Source organism: Hipposideros armiger, unplaced genomic scaffold, assembly GCF_001890085.2.
Source record: "Hipposideros armiger isolate ML-2016 unplaced genomic scaffold, ASM189008v1 scaffold_34, whole genome shotgun sequence".
NCBI lineage: Eukaryota > Metazoa > Chordata > Mammalia > Chiroptera > Hipposideridae > Hipposideros > Hipposideros armiger.
The window spans coordinates 4,927,855-4,946,186 of record NW_017731384.1 but is presented as its reverse complement, the minus strand read 5'-3'; the positions used below and the strand labels follow the sequence as shown (position 1 = coordinate 4,946,186).

The window sequence follows — 18,332 nt, the reverse complement described above, 5'->3', positions numbered from 1 at the left end:
TTTTTTTTTTTTTGACAACGGGCTCTGTATTTTTATTTTGCACTATGCCCTGCAAATCATACAGTCTGTCGTGCCTCTGCCCACTCAGGGAGTATGTGGCAGGACAGTTACTTCAGAGGATCACAACCTTGAACTCTTGTCTGTTTGGACAGCTAGCTGCCTCCCACCTCTTCTTCTGTCTGCTTTGTATTAACTGCAGCAGTTCCTGGATTTCCTGGTTTCTGACTTTTACCCTCTCTTTGCTCTTGATGCCTGTGTGCACCAGTTCCTCCTGGTTTTCCTTATCTTGCGTTTTGTTCCCTGCCTTGTCCGCTCCTCACCTCTGTTTCTGCACAGAATCCCGCCTGGCTGTCCCATCCCGGGGTCCTTGCTGCTTCTCCCTGCTCTGGGCTCCCGCAGCCCTGTCCGCAGTGGCAGGAGGGCCTCTGAGGGCATGGCCTTGACCCTCTTGCCCTGTGACAGTTGTCTGCAGGCTGGAACCTGGTTTCAAGGCCAACAAGCCAGCCACAGAGTTGTATAAACAAGCTCTAGATGTGTCCCTATTTGGGCAACTCTGCAAGCAATAAATAATACATTAGAATCCCATGCATGCATTGGAAGATTACTCAGACAGAATGTTTTACTATACAAAACGTGTCACTCAGTAAAGGAGTAAAGAAGTGACTCCATTTCAGGAGGGCCAACAGTTGAGAAAGCAGGGGACTTGTGCATGAATTCCAGGGTGAAAAAAATGTTGATTTCTTTCTTTATCATGAGGTGGTTTTCTTTGAATTGCTTAGAAATGTGTGTGTGTGTGTATGTGTGTGTGTGTGTGTGTGTTTTAATAACTTTATTTTAATTTAATGCTTCTAATGGCCTTTGGTTAAATAATAATAATATTGATAGGTTTATGAGATTTGGCAAATTCAAGATGCAGGATGCCCAGTTAAATCTCAATTTCAGGTAAATAACAAATTACTTGTGAGTGTAAGTATTTCCCAGATCTTGCACGGGCATCGTGTATTTTATCCTGTAAGTAGGGCTAACACCATGCCATCCGTATTCTCAGTAGCAATGCATGACCTCTAAATCAGCAGCCACTGTTATGTCAAGTTTGCTGTATGCCAGTCACCTGTCTATTGTCTCATTTAATCCCCTTTTCTTCTATCCCCTTTTACAAATGAGAAAACAGGAGCTTTGACACGTGAAAGAACTCATCCAAAGTCATATAGCCAGTAAGTGACAGAGCAAGGATTTTGACCTTGGCCTGATTCCAAAGTCCATGTTCTTTCTCCCCACACTGCATTAATTTTCTCTCCATCTTTTAGAGAAGTCCAGAACCCTCTCTTCTGTTGCCCCAATACACACACACACACACACACACACACACACACACACACACACACACACACACACACACACACACANGTGTGTGTGTGCTGTGTGTGAAATCTGTCTTTGGTTAAGCTGGGGGGTTTTCTTTGTACTTGATGGAAGGAACAAATTCCTAGGACCCACTGCAGGCAAAGGCCCTGATTCTGGTTACCACACTCCCCACCCTCTGCCCCCATGCTGGGTTACAACCCATTAAGGGCTGGCTTGGACTTCTATATTGTCCCTTCACAGCACTTGTCACCATTGTAATTTATCATTTATGTGATTAGTTGCTGAGTGGCTGTCTCCCCCATGAGACCTGCTGGGGATGTCTCGTGGCAGGATGCCACGGGCTCTCCAGGGCTGAGCACAATATCAGTCACAGTAAGTGCTGATAAGTGTTGGTTGATTGAGGTCCACATGTAACAACTAGGATGAAGACGGCCACTCCCTTTCCTTGTCCTCCTCTGGACCTACTTTCTAGTTCTTTCTTTTTTTCTCTTCCTTACCTAGGCTCAATACTTGCCCCCATGGTAAGTTGCTAAGTTGCTAGAATTAGCAAATAAAATATAGGATGCTCAGTTAAATTTGAATTTCGGTTAAACAGCAAATGATTTATGTCCCAATATTTTGACATGTATTATATATTTATACTAAAATCTTATGGAATATGTTTTTATGTAAAATTATATATCAAAATATTTGTTGTTTATCTGAAATTCAGACTGAACTAGGGATTTTATATTTTATTTGGCAACCATAGCTCTGAGCTAAAAAATGTGGCTGATCCTACCGGTAAGGCTGAATCTGACGGAAAGAAAACCCAGTTGCTTTCTGCCTCTGCTTTAGTGTCGTGAGCCTGGTTAATCACAGGAGAACTTGGTGGGTGCCTGGTACCAAAGCAGAGGGAAGTACAAGACCCAAATTTTTGGCTTGAAGGAACTGAGAGAGACAGAGCAAGATTGGCTGGAGAGGGGCCTGAAGGAGAACAGAACTGACACAGATGAAGACCCAGCTTTGGGCTAGGCCTTATTTACATACACGATCTTAGGATGAATGCAGTCCCTTGCTCAGTAATAGCTACTCTCTGTTGAGAGCTTCACACTCCATCTTGTGAAATTCTCACAAGAACCTGACAGATAGGAGGGATCATCTCCATTTCCCAGAAGGGGTACCATGTGCAGAGAGGAGAAGTCGTTTCCAAGACCTTTCTCATAGCTAGGAAGTGGCAGAACTAGGATTGGAACCTGGAGGAGCCTGGCTACAGCCTGGATTACTGCACTATAGGGTGAAGAGGGAGCACCACGGGAGGAGTGGCAAGTCCCATGTACTAATCCGAGTGAACGCTTATTGAGTTTGAGTGCTATTTATCCATCTATCATCCATCCATCCATCCACCCATCCACCCACCTACCCATCCATCCATCCATCCATCCATCCATCCATCCATCCATCCATTCATCCACCCACCTACCCACCTACCCATCCATCCATCCATCCACCCACCCACCTACTTACCCATCCATCCATCCATCCATCCATCCATCCATCCATCCATCCATTCATCCACCCACCCACCCACCTACCCATCCATCCATCCACCCATCAGTGCATGCAGGCGTCCCTCCCACTGTGTTAGGTTCTGGGGATGCTGTGGCGGAACAGTCCTGTGACGCCCTCCAGCTCACTCAGAGGGCCTTACACACCCCCATCGCTCCCTGTGGGCCAGGCCACAAGCCCTTCTCAATTCAGTCTCATGGTTGGCAGCTTAGCCAAGACCCCAAAGGTAATTAGAAACTGGAGACTTTCCCAGTAGTGGTCCTTATGTGATTTTTATTCCATTCAGCCAGGAATGAACAATGTGCTGGACTATGGCCTGGACCGAGTGACCAATCCGAATGAAGTTCAGGTAAACCAGGTAGGTCTCTGCTGCATACTTCGGGCAGGGCCTAGGTCAGGTTTCTAGGCTGGGAAGATGTCCACATGTCTATTATCTGTTTGTGTCTGTTGGGGCAATAGCATCTCCCCTTTGAGACTGCCAGAGAGAGGAGGACTATGGGTTCTGTGATACCAGTGTCGGGGACGGGGAGGCCATGAGTCACTTTTTCCTTTGAAAATCTGATGAAAGTTGTGAAAGCATTCTGCCCAAAGATGTACAGACAGATATTCTGCACACAATTTCAGCCAGTTCTCTGACTCCCTGAAAACGATAGGCCCCAGGCTTGAAACCCTTGAATCTACTTTGGGCTTAAACCTTTATCCACAGGACAGGACCTGGAATGATCCGCTTTCTTTTGCATCTCTGTGGGGTGGGATCTTTGCAAAGAGTCTCCTATGCTTTTTGTTTTAAAAGAGCCCTTCCCCCAATAGGCCACCATTTATGATGGATGGCCAATTTCCTGTGATGGTTTCTGATTTAAAGAAACGCAGTTCAGAAGCTGCTGAAACCGTGAGCATCCATGTTAGGGTTTCTCAGCCATGGCAGTTTTGTTCTGGGCCAGATAATTCTTTGGGGGGAAGGGGGCTTTCCTGCACATTGTAGGATGTTTAGCCGCATCCCTGTCCTCTACCCATTAGATGCCAGTAACATCGTGCCTTTCCCTGCCCGCCTCACAGTCCTGATAATAAAAAATGTTTCCAGACATTGTCCCATGTACCTTTGGGAACAAAATTGCCCCGGTTGAGAGCCATTGATCCCAGTAACTCCCCCCCCCTCCCCCGGCCACCCATGTGTGAGACAGATGCCCAGGCTTAGGGACAGAGTCCTTGTGGAGAGAGACTCGAGTTCCCAGAGGGTATCACCTGGGGGCATTGCTAAGTCCCTTGCCCACAACTCAAAGCGACCCTTCCTTTGATACATGTGTGACACTGCCAGCCTTCCCCAGCCTTCTCCATGTTCCCCTTGTCAGATGACAGATAATTGCTGAGGCTTGGTTCCCATGGAAACAGAATCATCAAGACAAATACTGAACCGGGCTGCAAGATTTGCTTTTTGTTCTGGATAACTGGCAGCTCGGGAAGCCTCTCCGGTGTGGAGGGGTGGGGGACGGGGGGAGGGGGCGGGTAGAGGTGGAAAGCATATCAGGGTCAGGCTAGGAGAAGAGAGGGCCTCCTGGCTTTCAAAACCCATTTCTTACCAGATAGATGTTGGCAATTGTGTCAGCTGAGTCAGAGTGTGTGAGACTGAGGGCTGTGTCCACCCTGCTGATGTTCCTCTTTCGTTTACCATCATCTTCTCTGTCTCTCTCTCTCTTCCACCAGCTCTCTTTTTCCTGNAAGGTGGAGGTGGGGAAACCTCAGATTCAGCTGAACCCTATTATTAGAGAGCTCACTGCATCCTGTTCCCAGAAGATAGCTGGTAATTCTGGGAATCAGAAAACCAACGGCAAACCACAGCACCGATGCAAGGCCCTAAAGGGTAATAAAAGCAAATGAAGTGCATTAAAATGTAAAAATATTTAAACCCTGAAGACTGGGATCATGGCCCCAGAAACAAACATGTTAGGCCAAAGTCTGACCATGCTAGGTAGCCTTGAAGTGACTTGCAAAAACAGCTCCCTATGGGGCAGACTGAGAATCTGGCTTATTTCTTCTGTGATCATCCACCCAGGAGCCCTGTGGCCACAGGACAATGGCCGACAGGAAGTTGTATTTTGGGTCCTGGGCACTTTAAAGGAGTGTGTTTAGGATGCTGGCTACTGAGCAGCGACAGGCCTACTATGGCTAGAAATGGTAACGACAGTGAATCTTAACCATTTCTTTCCCCCAGATTTATTGAGATGTTATTGGCATATACTATATGTAAGTTTAAAGTGTACAAGGTGATGATTAGATACATGTATATATTGCAAAATGATTACCACAATAAGATTAGTTAATATTGCCACCCCCTCACATAATTACGATTGTGTGTGTGTTGATAACACTTAAGATCTACTCTCTTAACAACTTTCAAGTATGTAATACAGTATTGCTAATTGTCACCACCATGCTGTACAGTCGATCCTCAGATCTTATTTAGCTTCTAGCTGGGAGCTTGTTTTTACCATCAGCAGTGTTAATTAAAGAGTGTTTCCTGTGTGTGTGTTTCATCTTGTGATTGGGGTTCCACCTCTCGTTTTGTTTTAATTTTACAAGAAATGGCCGGGCAGAGTCGTTTTCGTTTTGTGGCATTCTCAGCTTCAGGATAAGGAGGGAGCTGGTGACAAGAGCAGGCTATTTTCTGTTTCTCATGGATCCCGCCTCAGCTTCGCAAAGGGCAGATGAGGTTTGAATTTTGGCTCAGCCAATTACGGGCCAGGAGATGTTTAGAAAGTTGCCCTTAATGCTCAGAGCCTCAGGGCTTTCTCAGCTGAATATGAGAGTAATGAAACCTCTCCCCTAAACATTGTAAGGACTCAAAGAGGTGTAAATTGCTTTGTGCTGATTGCTAAGTGGTTATTATTATGCAGGAGTCCAGGTTCCCTTTCAGCACAGGGCACAGGGCAGTAGATAACTCTTTTTAATCCACTTCGGTAGACTCTAACAAAAGAACCTGGTTATATGAGGTTTGCATGCAGATCTACTGTGGCCCCAGAGTCCTTTTCCACCAGAATTGTTTGTCCTTTGTCCTCTGGAACAGTACCTTGTGCTGGGATAGAAGGAGAATGAATATTCAATGTGGTTGCCAAAATGTTTAGATCATTTGGAGACTGTCTTCAATTTTTTAAGTGGAAAAATATTCTATTAAGCTTAGAATACATCTCCACTTTTTTTTAGGCCTCTGAGCACATGGCAGTCATCATTTATTTGATTTTTCTTGAGCATCTGCTTGGCACCAGACATTATGCTAGGGAAGATAGACATGGTTGGCCTGCTCTTAATGGTGCCTGGTGGGTGATATGTGTATTAAACAAAGAGTCACACAAACAAATATACAATTACAATTGTTATAAGTGCTGTGAAGGAGGAAGTCAGGTTGTGAGTGAGCCCCAAACAAAAGACCTACCTGAGATTTATCTTTCTGAAATAACTCTCCCCACTCCGCCACCCAGGAAAAAAGAGTTCCTGTGGAAAGCAATTGCATAAAAGCAACCTAATGAAGCAAATAAAACCCGGAATGGATAAGAAAGGAGACACAAGTATGTGACGGTCCAGATTGGACCCGCCTTCATTCCTTGTCAATGAACTCCTAGGCCGGTAGTAATTTTGCTAACTAGCTGAAGGGAAGTAGTGTCCTCCTTGGATTTCTGACTCTTTTCCAAGTGAAGACCCAATTGTGTGAAGTAGCATGGATATCAGCAGCCAGAAATTAGGATGGTCAACTTTAAGTAGCACCAGGCAGCCCCTGGATACAACCAAACCTAGGAAAACTGAGACTAGACTCACCAACTGTGCCCAACCTCCAAGAGTTGCATGAAGCAGAAAAGTGATTCCAAAGAAGCATGTCAGACTGTAGAAGATTTTAGTAAGAGATAGGTCTGAATGGTTCCCAGGAGCTTCTAAGAGCCCAAACACTGAGTCCCTTTTAAAGCCATTCTTTCTCTGCCATAACTAAAAAAAAGTTCAGAGAGAGAGGACACCCTGCATCTCATCCCTGACACGCCCTTGCGTCAGCTGCTTCACTCAGAGGATGAGCCCTGACATAGTATTCAGGGGATGCTGGTCTTGAGGCATTTATTTATTTATTTATTTGTTTGTTTGTTTATTTATTTATTTATTTTTAGCTGAGCCATCCTGCCACCTGTTGGCATCTCAGCGGCAGCTCAGCTCGGGCCAGGAATCGAACCGGCGACCCTGTTGCTCATAGCTTGCACTCTTGAGTGAGCTCTTAACCAACTGAGCCACTCGGCCGGCCTTGGTCTTGAGGCTTTTAGTTGTGTGCTTTATTTTTGGCAATGTGTCCCCCCATAGTTCTGGTCAAGTTGTTATGAATTCCTGAGAAATGAGTCTCACCATTCATTCAGATCTCTCTCCTGGGAGAAAAGAAACAAACACTCAAGCGCCACACTAGCTTCCCCATCTTTTTCTCTCGTTCCATTTAAGATGGTTGGTTCTGTAGGCACTATGGTAGATTGGGACCAATACCAAACTTAGTCTTGAATTCATCTTGGCTTTTAGGAGAGCAGGGTAAAGTTATAGTGGTAAATCATACTCCTTTTATCACCCAATATCTTAGTTGATCTAATTCTGCAATAGTTGTGCAGAATAGGGTGGAGGTCTTTCGTGGTGATGGGAAAATTCTTTTGAGCAAGAAAAGATGGACAGTTTTCTCCTGGGAAAAACATTTTTGTTTTTCAAATGGGCGTTTGAACTGTAATGATTTAATGACATCCGTTTAATGGTGTTTTGCTTTGTTTTACAGAAACAAACAATCACTGCTGTCAGAAAAGAGGTAATTAGCCTCCCAGTTCCAGGGAAGTTTGATTTTAAATCCTCTGACAAATTATATGTACTTTGGCTTTATGCTCTGCGCTCAGTAATGAGATGAAAGCCGTGTGTAAAGTTCAAATCATTGTCTCAAAATTAATGGACGGCACAGAATGGCAAAGCATCTTTGGGAAGATCTGAATGGGGCTGATGCTGAGACTTAGGATATGAGACACCCTCAGAAGGCACTGATGTGAAGAACGTGGGAGCAAATTTTGTAGAGCGTCTGTACCCCCATCCTGGGTCCTGCTCCTACAATTACAGGGCTGTTCAGAATCTGTCCAGGGTGGTATATTAGTTAATTTGGCAAATCTTGTATCCAGGGCCCCAGGCAGAGCCCTGATCATCATTGGCCATTGAGATTCGATCTGCTTCTGTCAGTCAGAGGCATGTGAGGGAAAAGGGTGCTGTGATGGGGGTATGGCTTCTGGTGCTGGAGTCCATATGTTGGTAATGCTCCAGGGTGGGGCAGTTGGTCATCTTCTAATGACTCTGTCTCTTCTAGATCATGTATTACCAACAGGCCCTGATGAGGTCTACGGTGAAGTCTTCAGTGTCCCTTGGAGGGTATGTCCCTAATTTGTTGGTCTTGCTGAGGTTTGAACAGTAGGAAGGCCAGAGGAGAACTTCTGCTTTAAGCCAAACTGGACAAGTCACAGACTGACTTAAGACCCTAATAAACTCTGAGGGACAAAAGAGATCTCTTGGGGGCTAAGTTACTAGTTCTTCATTCAGCACAAGTCTCCAGGTCTCATCTTGTGTTAAGCCAAATCGGGTGGGTGAGGTTCTATACAAGTCTGTCAGTTTTCTTGGAATCTAACAATGTGTGGATGGGAAGGTGGGAGGAGCTGAAAGTTCATGGACTGGACTCTATGGGGGTCCATAACAGCCTGTGTTCCTGTCACTCTCCATTCAAATTTATTAAGTATATGTGGGCTATGTTTGCTGGTTCCATGGACTATTAAATGTCCTTTATTAATCTTGATTTAAAATCCAATCAGGATAAATTGGAAATTTATGTTTGATTTGTTGAACATCAGGCTACCTTGACCTAGTCCCACATTATTTGAGTGACACAAAAGGGTTTAGGGGTGGAATTCATTTTAGGACCACCTTGCTAACTGTGATTTTTCTTCTGCACACTTGAAAATGGACCCAGCTTAGTCCTGGGAAGGCACCATGTGACTTATTTATTCAGACTTGAGAATGGTATTGATCGAGATGGAAGATGTATTTTGTCTAGTGCCTTTCTTCTCATATAATTAGGGCTTAGGCTCTTGTAAAAAATCTTCAAATATCTTTTTACATTTTCTCAAATCCCTAGTTTGCAAAAATGCCACCTGCCTGAGAAAATGTGCCCTGACCTCGTCCACTTTTTTCAACTTCTGTGGCAGCTGAGCCCAGTCACAGATGAGAGTACACCCTTGCATTCAGTGGACACTCTGGGTTGTAATGATACTCATTGTTCTGTGATTAAGTCAAGACCGCCTACTTCGATGTTCTAGAAACCCAGTTTTATGAAACCAAACAGAAAGGACATTGAAGGAGACTCAAAGGCTATCGGCTATTCCTTAGACCCACTTTCCAAGTTTTCTTTGGCTCAGAGCCTCATTACCATAAAGTTGACATCATTATTATTTGGACCTATGGATCAGATTTTTTTCTTCCCTTCCCCTGCTCCACTAGAGGTCTGACTGAAGAACAAGAGGGCCTTGGGAGTCTTGCACAGAATTGCAAATGCAGTGCTCTGGTATATATCTGGGGCATGGGTCCTATTCTATCGATGTCCCGTGGCTGTGGGCCGACTTTGTGGCCAGTGCCTTATGTGTCTACTGTTGATGCAATTCCTCACCCATGGGGTGGAGGCATGGCAGGTTTTTCCAAGTTGCCCAGAAACCAGAAAATGTGTTGATTCAGAAGATCTAACTCAACGAGCAGGAATTAGCTCTTGCCTCACATTTGTGAGTGTGGGATTCACGCTTCAATGAGACCACGGGTTTTGAATAATGGGTTTAAGTTCCCAAACGTAGGCATTATCCTCACAAAGCGTGGAACCCAACACATCAACAAGTCTCTGGAAGCCTTGTGTTTCCAACATGGTGCCAAGACACCTGTCTAAACATGTGCAAGCTGAGTCTGCTTTTAATTTTGAAAACTCATGATAAAATGTAAAAAGGCTGTATTTTTAATGAAATAGGGGACAACATTTTGCTTCACAAGTAGAAGAGGGACAGATTTTGTCAACTACCTGCCAATTTGAGTGCAACTAGAGCATTTTTCTAAGAAGACAGTAATAAGTATGTAACTAAAAAGATTTAAAAAAAAAAGGGAAGGCAGGCTGGTTAATCAACCTGAGTATTGATTTAGTCTCTTAGGTGTTGAACTTCTAGGAAATCGTTTTCTATTTGCTTTTCAGGATCGTCAAATACAGTGAGCAATTTTCGTCCAATGACGCCATCATGTCAGGCTGCCTCCCTAGCAATCCTTGGATAACAGATGACACCCAGTTCTGGGATTTAAATGCCAAATTGTATGTATTAGAAATGTTGGTTTTTTAAAAATAGCTTTTTGAGTTATAATTCACATGCCATACAATTCACCTATTTAAAGTGTACAATTCAATGTTGTTGTTTTTTACTATATTCATAGAGGCGTGTAACCATCACCACAATTTTAAAACATTGTTGTCACCCAGATAAGTACCCTCCCCTCCCCTTTAGCTATGACCCACCCCCAATATTCCTCCAGCCTAAGGCAACCACTAAACTACTTTCTGTCTCTGTGGGTTTGCTTATTCTGGACATTTCATATACATGGAATCATATAATACGTGGCCTTTTGTGATTAGATTTTCACTTAGCATAATGCTTTCAAGGTTCATCGGTGTTATAGTACGTGTAGGACTCAATCCCTTTTGATGGCTGAATATTATTTATTGTATGGGCATATCACATTTTGTTTATCCATTCATCCGTTGCTGGACATTTGGGTTGTCTCTGCCCTCAGATACGCTGAAACATGCTGCTGTGAACACTCATGTACTGATTTTTGTGTGGACATGTTTTCGTTTGTCTTGGGTATATACCTACGAGTGGAAACTGCTGGGTCTATGTTTAACAATATATTGTTTTTGAAAAGAAAACAATTATCTTTATGGCTTTGCAGGCTGGATATCTAATTAGAGTCAAACTAAGATCCTGGAGGGCAGGGCCCTAACGCTGTCTTGGCAATCATACCACCTTAGCTCTGTGCATTTGGAACATGTGCTGCTGCTAACTGTGTCTGCCTAAACCAGTTGTTTGGAAGAGGGGGCAAAAGCAGGAATACAGAAGGAGAGTGTAAGCTAATGAAGGAAGGAATAAGAAAAGGGTGTGAATGTCAAGTCAGAGGGAAAGATAGAGGAGGAGGGGGGGCTGGTAAAACCACAGCTTAGGTCAATGCCAAGGCCATCGCACTAAAGCATGAGGAACATACAGGGAGCCCAGGTCTAGCCAGGTAAGCAGGCATAGCTGGGGAGCCCTTTCACCTGTTCCATGTAGCCTGCTATGGGCAGCTGATGGGTTAAGGAGGGCACTCATCTGGAGTTTGGGGTCACTTGTGTATTAGTGTCAGTTGCAGACTCTAGAACCACCTTCTGGGGAGCCTTCCCTCTCCCTCTGGGGCACTCGTTATTAAGATGGCTTCCTGGAGTCCGTGCCTGTCTCCCAGGTAGCAGGTAAGAGAGGCGACCTGAGTCTCCTTATGGGCAAGGCATGCAGAGTTCGGCCCTCCACGAGGAGATGGCTGGGCCACGCGTCCTGAGATGGTTTGGGAAGGAATCCTTTCAAAACATCGACGTGGAATGGGGCTTGCATCTTAGAGGAAGTCCGAGAGAGGGTGCATAGATGACAAATAGGATCTACCCAGGGGTGCGTGGCCTGCAGGCAGGTACAGGAAGACCCACCAGGTGCCGGTGTGTTCCAGTGGTGAAGGGGCAGCTGTGTGGTGGGTGACAGGCATTGAGGTGGGTGGCTGCGGCCACAGCCCGCGTCACCAGTGCTGTCCTGGAATTCTCTCCTGGTTCGGCGTGGCAGCTGGCCATCCACAGGCCTTGGAGGAGGCATTCCTGTTCTTTTGCCCTGAACGCGAAGGGAGAGGCTGGAGCGTGACGCTGTCCTCTGTGGGAATTCTTCTTACGTTTGGGGTAGCCAGCTCCTGATACGTGGCCCAGGGGGACTTGTCTGAGGCGGCATTTTCCTAACAAGTGATTACTTAGATTGTACATTTGTGCAGACATGGAAGGGGGTGATTAATGGAGGTTAGTGGGGAGCCTACCCCCCCACCCTCTCCCAGGCGCCACCTGACACAGCCCCTCCCCGCACTGAGTATCTGGTGCATTTACACGTCGTCATCCCCACAGGGTGGAAATCCCAACCAAGATGCGGGTGGAACGATGGGCCTTCAACTTCAGTGAATTGATCCGGGACCCCAAGGGTCGACAGAGCTTCCAGTACTTTCTCAAGAAAGAATTCAGTGGTGGGTCTCTTTGATGTTTTAAGTGTTTATTGTGAGAAACAGTCCTGTAACGTCTAGTATGGGGTTCCCAAGGGACCCCACAGTTGGGAGAAAATTTCATCTGCTCACATTAGCGTATTCACATTTCCAAGAGGGGGTGCCATCCCCTCAGGCCACCCTCACGTCCTCACCCCGATCTTTTTCAGGTTACCAGCCCAAGAGCTCCTGTGTCCCCTGTCACTAAGTGCAGCTCCTCAGGGAAGCCTGCCCGGAAGGGAGGGGGGAAAAGCAAGCTTTCTCTTTTTTGTCTCCCAGCCTGATTTCTTTCAGCTCAGGGCTTCTCTACCCTGGCTGCACATTTGAGTTGCCTGGATCCCATCCCCAGAGGTGCCTTTTTAATTTATTTAGGGTGGGAGGTCCCAAGTTTTGTCACCTCCCCAAGTGGCTCTAATATGTGGCCATGACTGAGAACCGCTGCTCCTGGTCTGCTTCCGTCCTTCAGGGTGTTGGGAGGGTGCGGACTTGAATGGAATTGGTGGGGCTCCATTTTAGAGTCCACCTCTGGATGTGCCATCACGGTGGGCGTTTGTAGCTTTTTAAATGCACGGCACCGAGAATCCAAAGGCCAGCTCAGGACCCATTTCATTAGGCTGACTGTTCCGCTGACTTCACCACCGTTGTTGAAATATTTACTTTTATGGGGTTCATCTACGTCTTTGCCGAGTCCCCAGCTCTGGGGAGCATCACATTTGAGCCTCGGTACTCGGCTGCTCACTCCTCCAGACCCACTCGTGCGGGGTTCCTCTTGAAACTAACCCCACGAGAGAGACATGCCATTAGCCTGTTTGACCTCCCGATACAGCACACTGCATTATAATACAGAATCTGGAAAATCCTTCTCTCTAATCAAGCCTAATTGCCAGGATATAATAAACCCCAGCATAGATGGAGGGGGAAAGGGAATGCTTTTAGCGTCCGCCAGAAGCCACTGGCGAAGAAGTGGACAGGATGCCATCTAGTGGCAACGTCACAAACCACACCCTGAGTTCATCCCACCCACGCATTACTTAGGAATAAAATCTGTGGAAGAGATTTCCCTGCGTGATTAAAATAGTTCTATTGGCCATCTCCTTAGGAGATTCCCGAGGCTTCAGGTATGAACAGGGCACATGAATCATCGTTTGCTTATTTGATTAAGAACATTTAAAAATTGAGATATAATTCACATACCATAAACTCACATACCATATAATTCCCATGCCGTAATCCACATACCCTTTTATAGTACACAGTTCAGTGGCTTTAGTATATTCACGAAGTTGTGCAACCATCACCACTATATAATTCCAGGAAATTTTCACCACCTCAAAAAAGAAACCCCTTACTCATTGAAGTCATTTGCTATTCCTCTCTCTTCCTCTGAGCCCCACTTCCTCCCTCCCCCCAGCCCGAAGCAACCACTAATCTACTTTCTATTTTCATGGATTTGCCTCTTTTTGGACATTGCACATAAATGGAATCATAAAATATGTGTCCTTTTGTGTTTGGCTTATTTCACTCAGCATCATGTCTTCAAGGTTTTTCCATGTTGTCCTTGGTGTCAGGATTTCGTTCCTTTTTAAGGTTGAATAATATCCCATTGCATGTAAGCACCGCATTTTGTTTATCTATTCCTCCATTGATGGGCATTTGGGTTGTTTCCACCTTTTGGCTATTGTGAATAATTGCTTGTTTAATTTTAATCTTAAGCAATGAACCATCTTTTGCCATGGGCAAGAAGGCCTACCTTGCACTTGATGTGAGATCAGTCAAGCATCCCTGGCTTGTTGACTCAACGCCTGCAGCCAGTCCTACGAACGACTTGAAGTTCGTGCTGAAGAGGAAGGATCTGTGTCTATCATTCTGGGACAGACATCAACCAGCTTAGATTTGCACAGCCTTGATCTAATCTGAGATACCTGGGGGGCTTCCCTAAAAAATACAGTGAAAGGAGGGGAAGGGTCTTTTCTTACTCACTTCCCCACACAGCGGCATTCCCTGATTCACACACTCATTGACACACATGCACACACATATACACATGCACACACAGACTCTTGCTGTCCCACTGGTGTGATCATCTTTAAAACTGCCGCCTGGGATGACTGTAGCAAAGTATGCACACTAATCTGGGTACTGGGGCGAACTGGTTGGAGAACTTGAAGTTGGAAGGAAATGAAGGATTCTGGCTTTCTTTTGGGGCCCAGAGGAGCGGAGCCTCTTTGGCTCAGGTGACTGACCCTCTGTTAAGTTCCCCTAGCGGCCATGCCTTTACTGAGAGTCAGTCAGTCCATCAGCATCGCTGCTCGAGCAGTCTCTCTGTAAGGACACCCCCTGCAGGGGGCTTTAAAAGACGGGGTCTCTACGTACAAACAGAGGAGGCAGAAGTCAGGCGCGCTCCCTGAACGTGAGCAAAGGAAACAGGACTTTTCATGAAAAAGAAAACCTACCGCGTAGCAGCACCTGTTTACGAGCCCAGTCGTATGGGAACTTGTTCAAGTGTATTTGCTACAGCCAATTCTAGGACAGAAAAGAACGTGACAGCCCCTGGGGGTTGATGTGAGCTCTGAGCTGTCTTGTTGGGGGAAGAGCAGCATTCGCAATAGACACGTAGGGCTGCAAACGTGGCAGGTGCCAATCTAGTCCATTTCAAAGAACACGTGTGGGGCGGGCACTAGGCTAGCGATGCTCTCCCAGGCCCTGGAAGTCAGACGCAGCTCCTGCCCTCCAGGCATGTTTTGTCCAGCCCCACAACGTGCCGCGGCTTGCTTTGCAGAAGCAAGATGTTCAACACGCCTGGGAACCGCATTTATCCCAACTGACCCATTTCTTTTCTTTCCTCTTTTCTTCTCTCAACTGGTTTCCTGTCTGGCTTTCATCTGCGTGGACCCCCCCTCCTCCCTGTGCAGGGGAGAATCTGGGATTCTGGGAAGCCTGTGAGGATCTGAAGTATGGAGATCAGTCCAAGGTCAAGGAGAAAGCGGAAGAGATTTACAAGTGAGGATTAGCCAGATTGTTGGAGAGCCTCCCCTTGGGCCCCTCGCTGGCCACCCCATTGCTTTTGAGGTCAGGGGAACCACACCCCTCGTGTCAGCATCAGCCACTGCACCTGCCATGCTATAAATAGCTCACAACCGCTTTAGAAGGATTCCCCTGCTCCTAGGGGAATGTGCTTAGGAGTTAAAAAAAGCAAGCTGCTCTGAATTACAGTGCTTTGTCTTTGACTAAATCTCCTTAGGTCTCCTGAGAGGTAGGGGCTGTGTGTGTCTGTTTGAGAGAGAGAAGAAAGCAAATAGGTGAGATGGGAAAACTTCTTCCCCAGGTCATCTTAGAGAAGTGAGGCCCATGAGGGGAAGGGAGGTTCCCCTCTGAGTGTCTGGGACAGTGAGCGCAGCTTGGGATACAAATGTGGGCACAGCTCTTATTGTGTACTGAATGGCTCTAGCCCCTACTTGCTCAGTGTAGCAGTAAGTCTGTCCCTCTCCAGGCCTGGCTTTTCTCCAAATTCCCCAGGGGCCAAGGGTTCCAGTTCAGAAGGACCAGCCCTGCTTCTGATGGCCGGGTGGAGAGGGAAAGAGTGGGTGTGAGGAGACTACCCGTGTTGCTGAGATGCACAGCTGCTGAAATCTGTCTCTTCCTCTACTCCTTTCCCCCGACCCCTGCCTAGAAGGTGCTCTTGTCTTGCTGTGGTCACATCCCTGCCAGTCCTCTCTGCACTGGCCGTAGTAGACACCTGCCTTGGACTCTGAGCGCCCAGTGAAGTTAGTTCATGGTCACATACTTGGCTACGGTTCCCAAAGCCCAAGCACCATGCTGGGCTGGAACCTGCCCTCCGCGGCCACTGGGCTGTGGTGCTGAGCTCCGGGTGGCAGGCCAGCTGGCCCTGCCCTCTGTGCACTTATCCCTTTGAACCTCAGGTGTTCTTCCTTCAAACGGGCTCAGAATGGACCATCCCAGTTTTCCCAATTTAGAGAGGTGCCAACAACATTGCAGCGAAGAGCTTGAGGCCTCATACTCAGAGGCCTCTGTACTTCCTCAAACGTTTGCCCCCCTCTTCCCACAGGGAGGGACTCTGCTCACCACGAGAAATGGGGGTGGGAGGATTGTCAGTCCAGGAAGGTCCTGTGATGCCCTTCCCCAGGACAATAGTGCCTGACCACCTTGCACACGATAGCCCATAATTCCAAAAATCTACTGCAAGGAAACTTGCTGCCTCCACTTTTATATCAACTTCCTTCCTCCCCAGGCTCCCTAGCTATGGAATCTTAGCCTGAATTCCAAAATTTTCAGGTATAGCTTAGGAGTGTGGCAAAATAGCCACATGAGTATTCCTAACCCTCCACAACAGGATGGGAACTATCAGAGAGCTCCCAAAATCCCAGGTGGAGCTACAGGGCTCAGGAAGTGTGGCCGGGTTTTTGGGTTCTCATTGAGGCCATTGGCAAGGATGCCCAGGCCATCAAACCACTGCCCAGGTGCTGGGGTTATGGGCCGCCTCCTGACTCAGTATTTGAGATACATCTAGACTGGGCCGAGGGAGAGCAGAAGCCATGGAGCACCCAATTTGGAGGTGTCTTTGCCTGAATCCTGGTTAATAAGGAGGCAGAGGGGTTACGTTGGAGGCTGGGCTCTCCGCCCTAATGACTAGAGTTACCCCACCCACTTCTTGCTCTCTGAGACATCAGGAAACACTCATGTTAAATATGCATATTCCCAATACTGGCATGGCTGTCTTCTTGCTTCTAAGAAATATTGCTTGATAACCTGTTCAGATGTTTTCGTGTCTCCTAAAAAGGGACCACTTTCACCCCGGGAGACCCAAGTCATGTCAACCAACCCCTCCCTCCCAAGCAGTTGTGAAGTTTTCATTAACACACTTGTTTTCGTTACTTTTGCTAATATTTTCCTTCCCGCCCCAGGTTATTTCTGGCCCCGGGGGCAAGGCGGTGGATCAACATAGATGGCAAAACCATGGACATCACGGTCAAGGGTCTGAGGCATCCCCACCGCTATGTGCTGGATGCCGCACAGACCCACATTTACATGCTCATGAAGAAGGTAGGTGGGGCCTGAGCTGCGGATCCTCGGGGGCCAGGAAGCCCTTCCCTGCCTAGGTCCCCGGAAAGATCTTTAGATACGGGGGGGAAAGGGAGATGATCTGTGGCTACTGCTTTGCTGGTGTTGGGGTGCAGAATGTCAACTGTCTCTTCTACCTGTCCACTGGGCAGGAACCCCCTTGAGCCCCCGCAGCTAGCTGGCTGGGGAGGACCAGCTATAGATGTTGTGTGAGTGTTCTTGTGGGCCTTTCACTCTGCAGTAGCAGTACCAGCAATAATGACATTGGTAATGATAGTATTGCTATAAAAACTATTACTTACTCAGGGCTTCCAAGGCGCAGGTGCTGTGCAAAGCATGGAGCTTTGTGTCAAAGACAATTTACGAGGTAGGAATTGCATCTTCAGGGTCCCGTTGTTTGCCCAGGGTGGAGTCCATCAGACGTGGAGTCCAGATTCAAACGGGGTCTCCCTGGGTCCTAAGGCCGGGTTCTTAGTCTCTATTGTAGAATGGTGGCAGCTCTGGTGGCTTTGGCCCTAAGCAAATGTAATGCATGGAGGGTTTAGTGTAATTACAGAATTCAGATCGCCTTCTGGATTATTAAAATAAAATGAACGTGGTGGGAATTTGTAGGACATTGTTAAAAAAAATAAAGGGAAACTGTGAGAAAATAAATCATTTTCTTAAGAAATTGGAATTTGGGGCTCAGAGTTAGCCTTAGAGACGTTGTCTGGTACGGTTCCTATTTGGAGCCATGCCCAACAAGACTTTCTTCAAAAGCTTCAACGTCTCATAGGGCAATTATTCTTTTATGGCAAAGTATCTCTAGAAACTCTTTTATATGATGTAGGCTTGTGTGAATGACATTTTTAAAAAATTAATTTCCTTTATTATATTTCTTTTACTTAGTCTTTTACATATATTGTATTATAAAGAGGTAGTTTTACCTTGCTTTTAAAATATGTAATAATTTAGAATTTTCA

General features: G+C 46.4%; 1 protein-coding gene across 2 annotated transcripts in view; it reads left to right on the top strand.

Annotated features, from left to right (window-relative positions):
- Positions 1-18,332, top strand: part of RGS9 (regulator of G protein signaling 9) — an 83,547-nt gene that overhangs the window by 51,734 nt on the left and 13,481 nt on the right. The window contains exons 9-15 of one of the 2 annotated variants that reach the window (XM_019637767.1): positions 3,200-3,271; positions 7,697-7,726; positions 8,267-8,328; positions 10,178-10,291; positions 12,161-12,276; positions 15,204-15,291; positions 17,214-17,352. In XM_019637767.1, the coding sequence (XP_019493312.1) occupies positions 3,200-3,271; positions 7,697-7,726; positions 8,267-8,328; positions 10,178-10,291; positions 12,161-12,276; positions 15,204-15,291; positions 17,214-17,352 (621 nt within the window). The remainder of the gene's footprint in view (positions 1-3,199; positions 3,272-7,696; positions 7,727-8,266; positions 8,329-10,177; positions 10,292-12,160; positions 12,277-15,203; positions 15,292-17,213; positions 17,353-18,332) is intronic. The other variant, XM_019637766.1, reaches the window with a different exon arrangement.